Here is a 15,094-nt window from a genome sequence, read left to right as displayed (position 1 = left end):
TTCAAAATGAAAAACACTTGATTAAGCCCGATGTAGGTGCCACAACTATTCGGCCTGTAATAACTGTTCGGGGTCCTTTCGACTGAGGATGACGTCACACTACTGTAGCCCCACTTGGACAAACTACATAGCGTGGAGATCTGCTCGGGCTCTACATATTTTTATTTCACGTTTCCTTTTGTAACATAAAGTTCTTTTCCCTCATAGCTTGTGTCTGACATTATTCTTTATCGTCTTTATAGAGAGATTTTGCCACAACCCACTTTGTAAAAAGATCTGTGGCTGTTATTGAACTTGCTGCTCCACACAAGAGAACCGTGTCTCTGAGCAGTGCAGCTGGAGTCTCGTAGCTTCGTGTTCGCAGGCAGGGAAGGTACTTTGTGTGCGGTCCGGAGAAGGGTTCGGAATGCAGTCCGTTTGGCTGCAAATGCACTTAATAATAATAATCATAACAATAATAAAAGCACGTTTAGAAGATAATTTCACTCTGTGTCGGAGCTCTGTTTGTTTACAACGGACCGCACAATTTCTTCTTCTTCTATGTTAGTATTGAAATTTGTCCAGACCAATCACTATCTGAAACGCATCGATCGGACCAACGGACAGCCGATCGCATAATGTGACGTCAGCACTGCTCGAAGGATCCCGAACGGTTATTGCAGGCCGAATGGTAATGGTACCTACACCGGCAGGAATCCGTGAATTAAAAGTGCAACAGTGACTTGTGAGGGGCTAATTAGGCTGCAGGGCTGCTCTTTTTCTGATAAATCGGTTCAAAATGAAACGACATGTCAAACTTTATCACTTGAAGTTAAATGAAACGAAGACTCTCTCCAGCTCTTCTGTGAGTTTGAGGAGCAAACGAGCCTGTGAGAGGTTTGAATGTCAGAAACTGGGCTGTCAGCAATCGCAGCAGCATGCGGTGAAAACTCACCTTCCAGGTGTGAGGAAGAGAAAAAGGCCAACTCGCTCAATCTCTCCCCCTGCTATAAATCAAAGACGGCTATTTAAAGAGGTTTTATTAGTCACATCTGAATGGACGGTTTTACAGTCTGCCGCAGGTTCACAATACACCTCGTGTTTACAACATGGTTAGTATCTCACAGCAAAGAGATTTTAAAAATGAGTCAGAAAAATAAAACATGCATTGTTTCTATCAACGGGCGTCGTTGTTTGTGATTGTTTTAATTAAACATCCACAGGGAGGGGTCCCTGTTGAAGCTACACAAAGTATCATTACAGTGGAAGGGGACAAATATGAGCAAGCTCCTGGTCAATTCACAAGCCTCAGAACCATCAGCTTCAGTGTTTGCAGGACTTCTGTCTGTATGGATAAAAGGCACTCTGGATCTCCATCAATCCGAGTATGATTACCCACACAGCCTCACAGTGCTGTCAAAGTATTTGCATTCTTCTTTTGTCTTTATTTTTAGCATTTATGTAACACTTGTATGGTTCAGCTCAAACAAATGTTCCCACAGATTTCTTATGAGTAAATATAGTTAATCTGTTGTATTTATTCAGAGTGAAAGTTGCCCAAACCTTCTGGACCTTATGGGGAAAGTGATTGCCCTTTTGGCTATGTCATGGAATTAAATTGATCCGATGTTTTTAGTTTAAACATGAGCTGCTCTTCCTGACACATTTACAGTAAAACTGAGGATAGGCTGGAAAAGACCCAGATATCTTTAAAAGAAGGAGAATGAGGAGTCAGAGCAGCAAGGTCGAGTAATTTACTAGACAGGACTGATCCATTTACTTTTTTTTTCTCACAAATATAAAAAAAGGGTAACATCTAGATCTTTTTTTCATTGTTGAGTCTTAAAAACCCCACTTATTAAACTATAATAAACCTATCAACTAGAACTGAACCTGTGATAAAACGAGGACAAAAAGATCGAGCTGTAAACAAAGCATGAACATAAACCATGCACCAAATAAACTACTGTTTCTGCCTCGCAGCTTTTTAGACATTTTCCTGTCAAAAGCTCCTTAAGGTTAGAAGCTACAGTCTCCTCTGCCTCAGAGGGTATGATAAACCTTAAAAGCAACACAACACAAAGTTTGCAAAGATCGCCTAAAACAGCATTTTAAATGTAAACTTTCATGGGACTCCAAGTTAAGCAAACCCTCGACAGCAGCATCATTCACACAACAGGGTTTCACACATTTACCTAAATAGGAGTGGTTTTGCTCCACCGACTGCTAGTCTTCCAAAAAGAACAAAAAGTCAGACTGTCAGATCATTTCACTCTGTTAACAAAGCAGTCAGAAAAAGTTCTGTGACAAACAAACAGCGCTGAAGTCACTCATCTGGAATGTAAACTTATGATTTCATGTGATTCGGTCTAAAAACGCATCAGTTCTAGTGCAGCTACTGAAACTAATGTGGTCACTCAATCTTGCAAAATCTGCCACTTTTTTTTCAGTGTCATCATGGTGACGGTGGCGTCTTCAACGAATTGGTGGATCCTCCTTGGCTTCCGCTCACTGTTGCTCCCTGTCCAACCCACTAGAGCACAACAGGAAAAAGAAATGCAGAGTCGGTTAGTTCCACGCAACTGTGAAGGGAAAGTTTGGAACAGAAATGATTACTAACTGGGATGTTATGGAAATGTAATCAATAGAAAAGGAAACAACTTATTTTTATATGCTGATGATACTCAACTATGTCATTAATTAAAAACAGGACAGAGCAAAAGGCAAACTAGACTAGCCAAATATTTTAAACATGCAACAACTTAAGAATTTGGTATAAATTTTCAAATATAAACCCTTAAAAAAAGCTAATTTATTTTTGTGAGACGTTTTGGTGCTAGGCTCTTTACCTCTGACTAAAAAATGGCTTCCTCACACTTAATGCTAGACTTTGCGTTCACATCCATTTAGTTTTTTGAGATTTCTAGTTTTTACCTGTTGAGAGTGTTGACCTTTATAATATGTAAGGATAAAATAAGAAAAAGACAGAACAATAAAAAAAAGAAATTTAAATAGTTGTGTAAATATTATGCTAAACTATGTGAAAGTAAAGCATAAGCCAAATTATGAGAAAAGATAATAATAAAATAAAATGGGCTGAAATAAAATCTTGTAATTGTTTTTTTTTGTTTGTTTTTTCTGGTGGAAAGTAGTTCATTATAAAGCCTACTTAAAGTGAGCTTGCGAACACAACATCTTCCTTGACAGCATTCTAGCTCCTAATCCATGTGACACAGAGGTTGACTCAGCTTTCTGTGAATCCTTTACTTCCCACCCAGTGGTGTCGGAACTGGTCTGAAATTACATTGGGGGAATTGAAGAGAGCATTGCTGTTGCTGTTGTTTGTGCTCATGTTTTCGGTCCGAGCATGGCTGTTTTACAGCCATGGTTTAAGGGTCACAGGGAGGAATTATTAAAGCTGTCAGTGTGTAGTGGACTCTGCAAAGGTCAAACCAACACTCCAGAGAAGCTCACAAATGTGATGTCTAGAAGAAACCTGTGAAAAGTCTATATCTGGGTATATAAAACTCCAAATTGAGAGTGTTTGGGCTTACTTGTTGACGCCTGTGTTACAGTGCTTCCGATTCTTACATACCCTTGTACTGTTTTGTGCCTCAGATACATGAGTTTGTTCATGTGTGAAACTTTCTGCGAGCCCCTCAGGGCTTTGGTGTAGATCTTTTTAAAGGAACACGGGTAAGCCATTAGTTAGGGTCTCAAATGCAGGTCCTGTAAAGCAGAACTGGCTGTTAATAGCTTCAGACAAGAGCTGCTTCTAGGGCCAGTTTGACAGACCTGCCCTGTGTGTGGGGAGTACATGGAGTATTTGTCAGCTCAAAGACCCGGGGCGGATAAAGGGAAAAACCTCACAGTCACAGACTTTTGATCAGAACTGAAAATCCATTGGTTATAATAAATTTGTAGCGGGTGCTCCAACTACAGTTTGTTGCTGTTCTCACTGAAACTGGCTAAAGCTGATGCAATTGTAGAGAAATGTTGACTGTTGATTGACTGATATCATCTTGTTAAATCAAAAAAAACAAAATGTACATAATTAATATCTATTAATTATCCCATAAAATCCACCTGACTTCAGAAATAATCAATCACAAATAAAGGTCAAACAAAAGCTGATAGTGTTTTTTTTCTCTCTTATATATTCATTTTGAAATAAAATCAGTTGTCATGTTCCTAATAGATTAAATAAACAGTTTGTAACGCTAAACGCTTTCTTGAATTACAGTTGAATTGCGCCTTTTACTAACAACAACTACAGCAGAGCTGTATATGAAATGAAACACAACAGCAACAAATCCTTTATAGCCATCGTTGTTTTAAGTTAACAAGGCGTAAGAAAATTCTTAAATATTTCATTTCATTTCAACATGAATATTTTAGATGTTAAACAAGGCAATCGCAAATCTGTTCAAGTATCACTTGCAAAAATCCAAACAAAAGGTTTTACTGCAGTGCAGCACACAGACAGGTTTTTCTGTTCTTTTTTTTTCTTCAACATAAACTCAGGTTGATGTTTTCACTCTCAGTCGACTGCGGCTTTACTCTTCTTTATGGTCCTCTATATAATCCAGACTGATTACTGGCTCTAAAAATGGTCTGTCATCACAGAGCAGATGAAGAAGTAATAATAATAATAATACATTTTATTTAAAAGCGCCTTTCAAAACACCCAAGGTCACTGTACAAAGTTAGAGGTAAAACACAATAAAATCACAAGTTAAAAACAATAAATAAATTGGATTCATTAGTAAAATCAGCTGACAGAAAATGAGAAACTGTGTTCCGGAAATGCAAGCTTAAACAGATAGGTTTTGAGTCTGGATTTAAAGATCAGAAAGGAATCAGTGTTACGGAGGTCTGGGGGGAGAGAGTTCCAGAGTTGGGGAGCAGAGCGACTGAAGGCACGGCTCCCCATGGTGACCATACGGGCCGGAGGGACAGAGAGCTGAAGGGAGGAAGAAGACCGAAGAGAGCGAGAGGGAGTGTTAATATGGAGGAGATTAGAGAGATAGGAGGGAGCCAGGCTATGGAGGGCTTTAAAAGTGTAGAGAAGGATCTTGAACTTAATCCTAAAGGCTACTGGAAGCCAGTGCAGCTGCTGGAGAACGGGAGTGATGTGATGGAAGGAGGGGGTTCTGGTGATGATGCGGGCAGCTGAATTCTGGACTAACTGAAGCTTATTTAGAGTTTTGTTGGGAAGACCAAAGAGAAGAGCATTGCAATAGTCGAGACGAGAAGTGACCAGACTATGAACTAAAATGGAGGCGGAGTGGATGGTGAGGGAGGGGCGGAGTCGATTAATATTACGTAGATGATAGTAGGCTGACCGAGTAATGCTATTGATATGGGATTGAAATGATAATGTACTGTCAAGGATGACACCCAGACTCTTTACTTGAGGGGAGGGGAAAACTGGAGAGGAATCGATGGAAAGGTTAAAATTAGAAACTTTGGAAAGGGTGGATTTGGAACCTACGAGGAGTAATTCGGTTTATCACTGTTAAGTTTGAGGAAGTTTAGGGTGAACCAGGTTTTTATTTCAGACAGGCAGGAGGAGAGGGAGGCAGGTGGAATAGAAGAGTTGGGTTTACTGGACAGACAGAGCTGAGTGTCATCCGCAAAACAATGAAAATCAATATTGAATTTACGAAGAAGTGTCTTTGTGTTGAGAAAGTATGAATTGTAAACTGCTTGTTTGCTTCCTTTTTTATTTATTTTTGCTCCCAGCAACAGAGTTACCTTCCCTTGTTTGACAACTGCTACACAAAACATGAGTGGGACATTTATGCCCATAGGGGTCTCTATGAATCGCCCCGAAACAGAGCAGAGATGGAACTCGATTTCACGGTTTTGCACCACAGCTCTATAAAAGGAGCTTAAACAGTGATTTATTTGAATTGACAAAAAAATCATCAATTTGACCCCAGAATGTTGCATGTGGTATTTTAAATTTTTCCAAACTTTTGTTTAATATTGTGACGTTTTCATTTTAATTTTACAGGGTTATGATTTATGGTGAGACAATTCATTTTAAAGACAATATCGCAATTTGCTGATACTTTTTTTCTAAATATTGTTTCAATCTGAAGGATCCTTTTTGATTTCACTTACTGAACAACAATGGATCCAGGAGATCTTTAGCCTCTCAGAGACAACTACCTGGGCACTGACATGTGCAGTTGAAGTTTTCAAGATTCTTTGAATTTCTTGCAAGATAATCGATTGGAAATTTAACATGTGTACAAACAAACATGTAAACAAGAATTAATAGCATATCCATTGACATTTTTGTTTCATAAAGTTCAGCCCACTGTTTTTTTTTTCACATCAACATATTCCAAAGGGAATTTGTTGATGTGGAAAGCCTAGTGAGGACTGCAGCCCGGTGAGGACTGGGACAAAAACAGGTCAGAAGATGAATTCATAAAACTAACCTTCTGTGCCTTAGTCTGAATAGTATTTACCAAGATCAATATAATCGATCTGTTTTGTTTTGAAACGATTTTACAATGGTATGGGTCGATTTGATTAACATTGCTTCAGACAGAGTGGTCTGGTTGGATGGTAGTAATATAAATCTATCATTGATTAATCTATTATTGTTACACCCATAGTTATTAGAAATACTTGCTCCAAATAAGTTGCTTGAAACTGAATATCAGTATCATTCATGTCATTTCTCTGAGTTTTGCTCCTTGCTGATTCAAATGGAGCAAAAGACCCGTCCTTCAAAGCCAACATTGTGATGCCATAACAATATCCTGGGAAAGTAAGTAGTAAAACACAACGATCGTTGTTGAGCAACTCTGGAGCAGAACGCAAAACATCTATGACGTGGACGCTGAAACATTCATTTGCTATAAATAAACAACGATTGTGAAACATTGCTCAGCCTTGTTTTGGATGAATATGATGTTTATTATTGTTGCCGGTGATAATCAGCATCATGTTCATTAAAGATGGAATCACAGTCGCAGGAACTCTAACCTTTTTATAATGAGCATCACCACATGTCTCGTACAAAAGAAAGGTTCCATTTAAAGATAAGTGTCTAAAATATGCATAAAGATTCCCGACTGGCTGCTGACATTCGTGTCATAACGGTGAGACCAGCTGAAGTTATGCTTCCAAGGAGAGATCAAGCTGGTATAAAATATGTGTCACGACTAACACTGGTTGTTACAATCGTTCTTTTTTTCTGAGGCTTTTTAACTCCTGAGCCATTCAGCGAAATGTATATATTTGGCTTTGACAACTCGACATGAATTTACATGAATCTGTTGAGCATCTGTTGAGTTATAGCATGCTCTGTTTCTTTTTAATGAGATTGGGTTGGGAATTCAGAAATAGAAACAGCTCTGTGTGTGGCCACCCTTCCCTCTTTGAGCGTTGGGCTTCAGTTGTGGTAATCGCAAAACTCATTTGCACGTCATTTATGATGTATCGTCTCCGTTATGTGATTGTTTATATTCTATTCTTTATAATTCTGCTTTCAGTAACATGGAATATGAGATTAACTTTTTATTTTTTACTAGAGGGGATGATGTGTGACTTCTGTGTTTTTATTTCTATTCCAGTGACTTCTGCATTTTCTCTTCTAGTCCATCAGAATCTGGCTGAACCGTTGTTTGCTCATGTTCTGTATGAATGGCTCAAGGAATTTATGAATGGACACGAATCCAGAACTGCAGGTTCAGCAGTCGGGAGCTGGACAACACAAAAACTAAATGGCTGCTATAGAAATAGATCAGTTGTAAAAAGGATTTCCCTGGAAAGTGAAATGACCTCCGTTTTTAATGTTTGTGGTGCATTTTTTGGATTTTTACAGTTTGACGTCTTACTAAAATAGCAGAAGTGCAAAAGTTTAATTAAAGGACTCCTGAGGTCCTTAATTTCATTCAAAGATTTAAAAAAAAAATGTAGCAGATTCTCCAGTAAAAGTGCCTACAGCTCCATCTAACACTGAAAGACTATTGAATTGTATATTTGTTGATTTACAAGATTCAGTCACTATATACTGTTTGTGTGTAAAAAGAAAAAAAATATATATATAAGATATATATTTCTGGTCTTAGGTCTGGTCTTTTATATATATATATATATATATAAATCCTTTTTCTATTTATGACGTTTTTGCCTTTTGCAGAATTTGTGTAGCCCGCTTTAAAATGTTGGGGTGTGTGAACTTCCAACAAGGTCACACACTAATGGGCGAAAGTGGTCGCCATAGTAATGTTGACTCAGTAAGCAGTGATTGGTCAGAGTCTGACGACATGAGGTTCCAATATGGCAACGTCCACACCGCGAAAAAACGGCGACTGAATTGACTTTATTTCATTGAAGCTTGAAGTGAGCCATTTTCCATTGGTGACATCACTGTCGCTATTTCCCCTAACTGTAAATATTGGTCTTTAAGCACTTCACCTGCTACAATCTATTTCTTAGTCTTAAAAAAAACGCCAGAAGCATAAACTCCATCCAGGTGAAGTGATCTGTTGCCATTCAGTGAGGAGCTTCACACAAATCAGAGGTAAAGTGAAATAAGAAAGCCACAAAAAAAAAAAGAATTACAAAAATGAGATTTAATGCTCTACTTAATCTAGAGAAAAAAACTAATGAAAGTTGCAAAAAGAATTTCTTACTTGAATGTTTCCTCTGTGGTGAGCTTGTAAAGTCGACGGTCTTACAGTTAGAATAAAACTCTTGTAACTTAAAAAGACTTGATCAAATCAATACATACATTTATGTATGTAATTAATCTTTCCTGAACTGAAAAATCTACATGTCAGGGAATCATGTCATGTGTGACTTTAAATAAACAATTTGAAGGAACAGAAAGAACTAAATTATTGCCAAATTGGCCTTAAACAATAAAAAGGTTGTGCTGTTGCTGCTAATTACAAGCAAAATGTAATTTATCATTGTGGTTTAAAGGATTTGCATTAAAACCTTTTGCACTGATCTATGAAGCAGAGCTCACCTCTATGAGCGGGTGCCAGTGTGCGATTGGTTTTCGGGGGTAAGAAAGCATCTCGTTCCAGTGATCTCGCCCCAAACTTTCAGCTTCACTTCCAACCCTGCACACCCCGATGACCTCATTATGCCCAACCCTGCAGCACCAGAAAGAACGCCACCCATAAGATCTCATTTTACAGTATTGTAGGAGTAAAATTTAACACCGGGGAAATCGGAATGCGTACCGATCGTAATCCATAACTGCTATAAGCAAACTGATCTGGTCGATGTTTTCAGGAGGGACGTCAAACACAATAGCTTCGTTGTAGACTGGATTGAGTGTGTTGCGCTTTGTTGAGGTCTTTCTCTTCTTAAGTCTCCGTCCTTCACACATCAAGGACACTTTCACATATGGATCTGTGAAGAGACGACAGGAGCCAGCTGAACCATGGCGAACAGATTCAGTTTATAGATCCACTTCCTGACATCTTCCTGTTTACACGCCGTCCCGGTAGCTTACAGCCCGTTACACCCCCAGACCTAACATTATCGGTGCAACAAAAATGGTGAGAAATATTGCAGATATCCAGCCGTACCTGTATGAGCCAGATTCCAGTACAGACGAGGAAAACAAAGACGTACATGAACCGAGTTCTCTGCTAGTGAATGCACCAGAACGGAGCTTGTGGCCTGCCAAGCATTTTTTTTTTCTAATGTCGAAAATACGTTTTTTGTTTTTTCAAATGTCTGCTCCTGATTCACATTTGAATAAAGAAATATTCAAATGGAATTTTGAGCTTAACTATCTTAATACAGGTACATCATTAGAAAAATTCAACAAGAATGTTAGAAACAACAAAACTGTCTTTGCAGAATTCAACAGGAAGGAGTGCCGTGGCTAATTTAGTTTAAATAAAGCAAACAAAAACTAAAAACTAGAAAAGTGATTAAAAAACTCTGGGTGTGGTGCCGAACACACCTGAGGCTCCGGTGATGTCCATGGCTTTGAGGTTCCTGGCTTTGATCATGGTGATGGTGAGTCTGCCGGCAGTGGGGAGATAACACAACGAGAACATCAGCTCCCCAAGATCCACATTGTCCTGTAGAGAAATACATCACAGTTCTTAGCATTCTGAAAAGACTTTCATGTGAAAGAAACCATAATCACTTTAAGGATCAATTACTCCAGATGTACTCCTTTCTGAGAAAAAAAAAATCAATGTTACACTGTAGAATAGAAGAAAAAATGAAATGAAGACTAAATAAATTGCAGTCTGTCTGTTGTGTGACTTGAAATTAGTATAAATGGGAGTAATATCATGAAGTGGGTGCGTGCTTACATTTGTGGAATTACTATCATGTCTTTTCCTATGAGTGTACTCACAGCTAATTCACGCACATGCCATGCCCTTTTCCCAATTAACACCTCTAAAAAGAAAGTGTGAAGGGAAGGAGGTGAGCATTGACGAGCTGCTTTATGCACAAACTGTAAAGTCTATTCTTATATTTCTTCAACACAATGGGCTTGCGAGAGCTTCCTTTAAGGCACACAGGGGTTTTATGTATGAAACTCTGGGTTGCAGAAGATAAACAGAAAAGCCCAAATATATATGTGCATGGGATCACACATACAGGTATGACACATTTTATAGTAGCTTTATAACTGAGCACAAAAAAGGAGAAATGTGTGGATGCTTTCATGCTTATCTTTGTACATTGTAAATTTTTGCATGATTTGGCTAATTTCTTGCTAAGTTTGAGCTTTTAACATCTAGATAGAATTTTGAATCAAAGAAAAATTACCTAAACCAAGTCACTAAATTAAGCCTTTAAGTGTTGACATATTTTCGACTACCGTAACTCTTTAACTGTTGATGCAATTAACATAAGTCCAGCGGATTTTGAAGCGCAGAAAATTCTGAAGCCTGGCGCTGACTTGCAACACAGACGGGAAGTGTTTATTCCTGCTGATTCTGTCACGGAGAAAAGCAGCTTTGCGCTGTCATGCATCACCATATGCTATTAATGTGTTGCATATTGGTCCAAAGTTTAAGAAAAGCTTATCTCTGCATCACTGTCAGCTGATTTACCTTGATTGCAGAAATGGTTGAAGAGTAGCCCATCCCCAACTTTAGAGCAAAAGTCCTTTCCTTCAAGTTAAGTTCAAACGTCTTTTTAGTACAAACAATGCCATTGCTGTGCGTGTATAATATAACAGCAGATAAACTTTATAGTCAAACACAAGATTTTGAATGGCAAAAAAAGATTTGAAGTGGTTTTGCCTTGTACTGCATTGAAAGTTGACTCCACCCTCTTCCATCAACACTCGCAAAATTTTGCAGTTAACCTGGACAAAGCACAAAGTTGAGCTAAAAACGTTCTACCAGCGTCACAAATACAAAATAATTTCTACAAAAAGCATCCAAAGTGTTAACTTTTTTCCAGCTGGGGTTATGACGTTAGTTCTGGGCTGCTCCATTTCGCAGCCATTAGGACCACCCTGATTCCAGTAGTTTCCGACACTGTCATTTCCCATCTGCTCTGCTTTGACCCTCACCCTTTCACATCAGGAAAGTTCAGTGGACTCTGTTCAAGGTGGAAGGAAAATTAGGAGAACCAGCATTTCTTCATTTTATCTGGTAAACCATCACACTGCCTTAAAAACTGTAACTGCCCAGAAGCATTACACTTACAAAAACTGATTATATGGTGGCAGTTTGGCTTGAAACAAGCTCTGAACAGGGAGAGAAAGCATGGCACAAGTGGCTGGTCTCATTCATTTTGTGACTTTTATATACTAATAAATGTATTATCGGTATTTTTTTTCACCCTCATAGTTTCTTCAGTTCACAGAAAAAATGAGCTTCAATATCTTGAGTCCTTAGTTTAGACTTTGTCAGAACGTTCAGAAGTTATCTGAACGCCTCCTTAAAAGGTCAAATGTGGTTATACTAAAAGAAATCATCAATATATGTAAGTGCTTCATTTTTTCTCATCATTCTGATTAGGAATAATTGTACCTAGGTAGTATGCATGGCTCACTATCAGTTGCAGATATGAAACCTACCGCTGTGAATCTTCGACTCATTATCTCTGAAATCAGATAGATTAAAATGACTTAATTCATCAGGAATGACATCCTCTACATGCCCCCCAGCTCCCAGCACCCGTCATTATCCAGGATGTGTGACATTCTCATCCTCTGAATCAGTGCTGCAGCAATAATGATTATCGCCTGCTGATGTCTGAGAGAGTGATATACATGTCAGCACAAGCAGGCATGCACAGTGATGGTGGCTAAACAAGCCCTTCAGGCCTCCAATGATGCTGTGAAATCCATTTCTATTACACACTCGCACACTTAGATTGCAGAGTTTAGTTTTCAGGCTATAGAGTGTCAGTCACCACTCTTATAAGCACTCAGATCAAGCCTGTGGTCAGGATTATGGTCACTTGTGCTCTTCCAATGAAATTAGATCGGATCTCTAAAGCAGTCCAATAACGCAGAGAGAGTGTGGACAGTCCATCTTCTCCAGTTATAATACCTCCATCTGCCCTCCCCCAGGAGCCGCTGGGCCTTTTCTGAACATTCAAGGTTCTGTCTTACAGCGTCTTTCATAAACAGAGGTTCGGACTAATTCAATCACACGCCTCATTCTTGCTTTTCCTCCTCCTTCAAGGTTTGCTTCTCTGCACATCCACTGACAATTATTTTGTCTATGGACATTCAGAGGCTGCAGTGTTCCTTAATGCAATCACCATACGCCTTTATTTTTTTTATTTTTTTTTAACTAAGCAAGCTTGGTACAGAGCAGGTTGATTTCTCAGGAGGAGTCCCAAAGTCTTACCTCACCCTTGCAAAATAAGACACTACTTTATATGTTATTGTCCCTTTATGATAAATATAAATGAACTATTGTTTATTTTGGAAATAAATTAAAGCAAAAGGATAACCTTTTTTCAAAATACGAAATGGTTGAACCTTTGACAGAGGTTCACACGGCTTCCTTTCAAAATAAAAGACAGTGTTTAACATGGGATCATTTCATTGCAGTAAATATAGTAGTAAGTAGTGTAATGGCAGCAATAATTTAAAAAATCTGTTAGTTTTGCTTGTGCTTACTGACCCCAAAATGTTTTTCTGTTGTATGTGGCACGCAAAAATCTGCCAGTGCTTTAGTATGACTTTGGTACTACAAAGGATTGATGGATTGTTGGAAAATGACCAATGCAGCATAAAGGCGAGGAGAAGTAAAAGCAGGAGTACACATCTCTGACTTCAGTGCTACTGAGACCGTGGCTTTCTATCATTATTGCAGCCATTCGAAATATTCTCCAGCCATGGCGCAACACAAGTAATGAGCTATTGCATTCAGACACCTCATTAAAAGAAAACCCAGACTATCTTTTAAAACCCAGACTATCTATCCTTTTTACTTCTACCCTTCCTCTCCTCTATTCTTGATCATAATTTATCATTTAGTTCTCCATGCCTCTGTTTGGTGCAGTGCGATTCATGTATTGTCCCTCTTTTCCTCTCCCCTCCTGGGGAGTGGGAGTGCTTCCAGACTCCAGTTGGCTCATCCGTGCTCCAGTTCCTGACCGTTTACCTCGCCTTTGCTCCTGCTCCTACACCTGGCTGTGGATCCTGCCTCTGGCTCATCTCTGGCTCGTCGCTGCTCTGTACCTGACCGAGTACCTCGTCTCTGCTCCTGCTCCTACACCTGGCTGTGGTTCCTGTCTCCGGCTCGACTCGCGCCTTTGACTGTCCCCACAACCACGGCTGGATGAAGCTCGTCTGCTGGACTTTTATATATGTAGTTGTAGATTTAGATAAGTTAATTCTTCTCTAAGAGTTCTGGTAAATCGCCTGTCCGTCCTGGGGGAGGATCCCTCCTTCATGTGGGCACCCCTGAGGTTTCTTCGTTTTTTCCGGAATCCGTTTTTTTTGGGAGTTTTTCCTTACCGCGAAGGGGGGTCTAAGGGCAGGGATGCCAGTATAGCTTAGTCAGTTTGTTAGTTCATTTTAGTATTTTTCTATTGAACTCTTTGTATTCGTGATCCTTTTGATTTCATGTTTTACTTCGAAGCCCATCGAGACGACTGTTGTTGTGATTTTGGGCTATACAAATAAAATTGAATTGAATTGAATTGAATTGAATCTATTGAGACAACACACATCTTGTTACATTCTTTTTTTTTCTTAAGTGCATATATTCGTCAAATTGAACCCACTCTTGTTGGTTATTTGAGTTCTGAATGATTCATCTGGTCACTGGTGTCACTAAATGTTTAAAACGTACTATTCTTGGATTACTTAGAAACCGTACTCACTGCAAAGTGCTAATAGTTTGTTGTGTGAGCGTTTGACACAATGACAACATTAGGAGAGCTTTAGTTGCTCTGTTACATTTTACAATAAAATTAAGTGCATTCTTTATTTTATATATATATACGTATATATGTATGTACTGTCTTAATTCTGTTTTTAGATAGATATTCCAAGGACATTTCAGTTTAAAAAGTTGAATCTGTGGAAAAAAAATGTTTTAAATAAAAAAAAAAAAGTCAAGATATTTGTAGCTTTTACGTTGTTTAATGCTTTATGGGCATAATACTGATTGCAGCAGAATCCTTCCTAGAAAAAGGTTCCAGCAGCTGAAATGAAACCCAACTTAACAATCAAATGACTTTGTTACCCATGAATATAGAGAATAATTTTTTGTGTCCATACATTGGTATCTGTCAGAAAGTAGGTTTATCATTCAAATGCAAATTACTTTTTTTAATGCAAACAAACTCAGTGCTGAGAAGCATTATTGTGCTCCCCTGAACCCCTGGGATCATTCGCTCATCCCACTGTCTATCTGGCTGGGTGAACATGGTGGAAATAAGTAAATCACTGCCATGACTGAACGTTAGCTGCAGCAATAAACAAACTGTGGCAGAATCAGTTTAAGCTGAACAATCCTTCATGACAGTTTTGGAAAAGCATTTTAAACCTAGAAAAATGCAGTTAACAGTTTAAGGTGTCTAACTAACACGTTCTTTACACCAATTTTATTACTAAAACATCAAAAAGGTCTGATTTTATAGCTTTAAATCCTGAAATGCTTTACGATTCGCCCACCTTTTTTGTAAA

At 38.7% G+C, this 15,094-nt stretch overlaps 1 protein-coding gene across 2 annotated transcripts in view; it reads right to left on the bottom strand.

The window, feature by feature from the left end:
• Positions 1-1,002: 1,002 nt before the first annotated feature.
• LOC101171486 (synaptotagmin-9) overlaps positions 1,003-15,094 on the bottom strand; it is a 38,830-nt gene continuing 24,738 nt past the window's right edge. Inside the window, exons 5-9 of one of the 2 annotated variants that reach the window (XM_023955941.1) lie at positions 9,932-10,052; positions 9,198-9,369; positions 8,978-9,107; positions 8,640-8,662; positions 2,379-2,512 (exon numbers count right to left, since the gene is read on the bottom strand). In XM_023955941.1, the coding sequence (XP_023811709.1) occupies positions 2,488-2,512; positions 8,640-8,662; positions 8,978-9,107; positions 9,198-9,369; positions 9,932-10,052 (471 nt within the window). In that variant the 3' untranslated portion in view covers positions 2,379-2,487. Of the gene's footprint in view, positions 2,513-8,639; positions 8,663-8,977; positions 9,108-9,197; positions 9,370-9,931; positions 10,053-15,094 lie in introns of both variants that reach the window. The other variant, XM_004069735.4, reaches the window with a different exon arrangement.

This window comes from Oryzias latipes, chromosome 6 (genome assembly GCF_002234675.1).
Source record: "Oryzias latipes chromosome 6, ASM223467v1".
Taxonomy (NCBI): domain Eukaryota; kingdom Metazoa; phylum Chordata; class Actinopteri; order Beloniformes; family Adrianichthyidae; genus Oryzias; species Oryzias latipes.
Note: the sequence above shows the minus strand (reverse complement) of the source record. Positions and strands in the feature narration are given on the sequence as shown.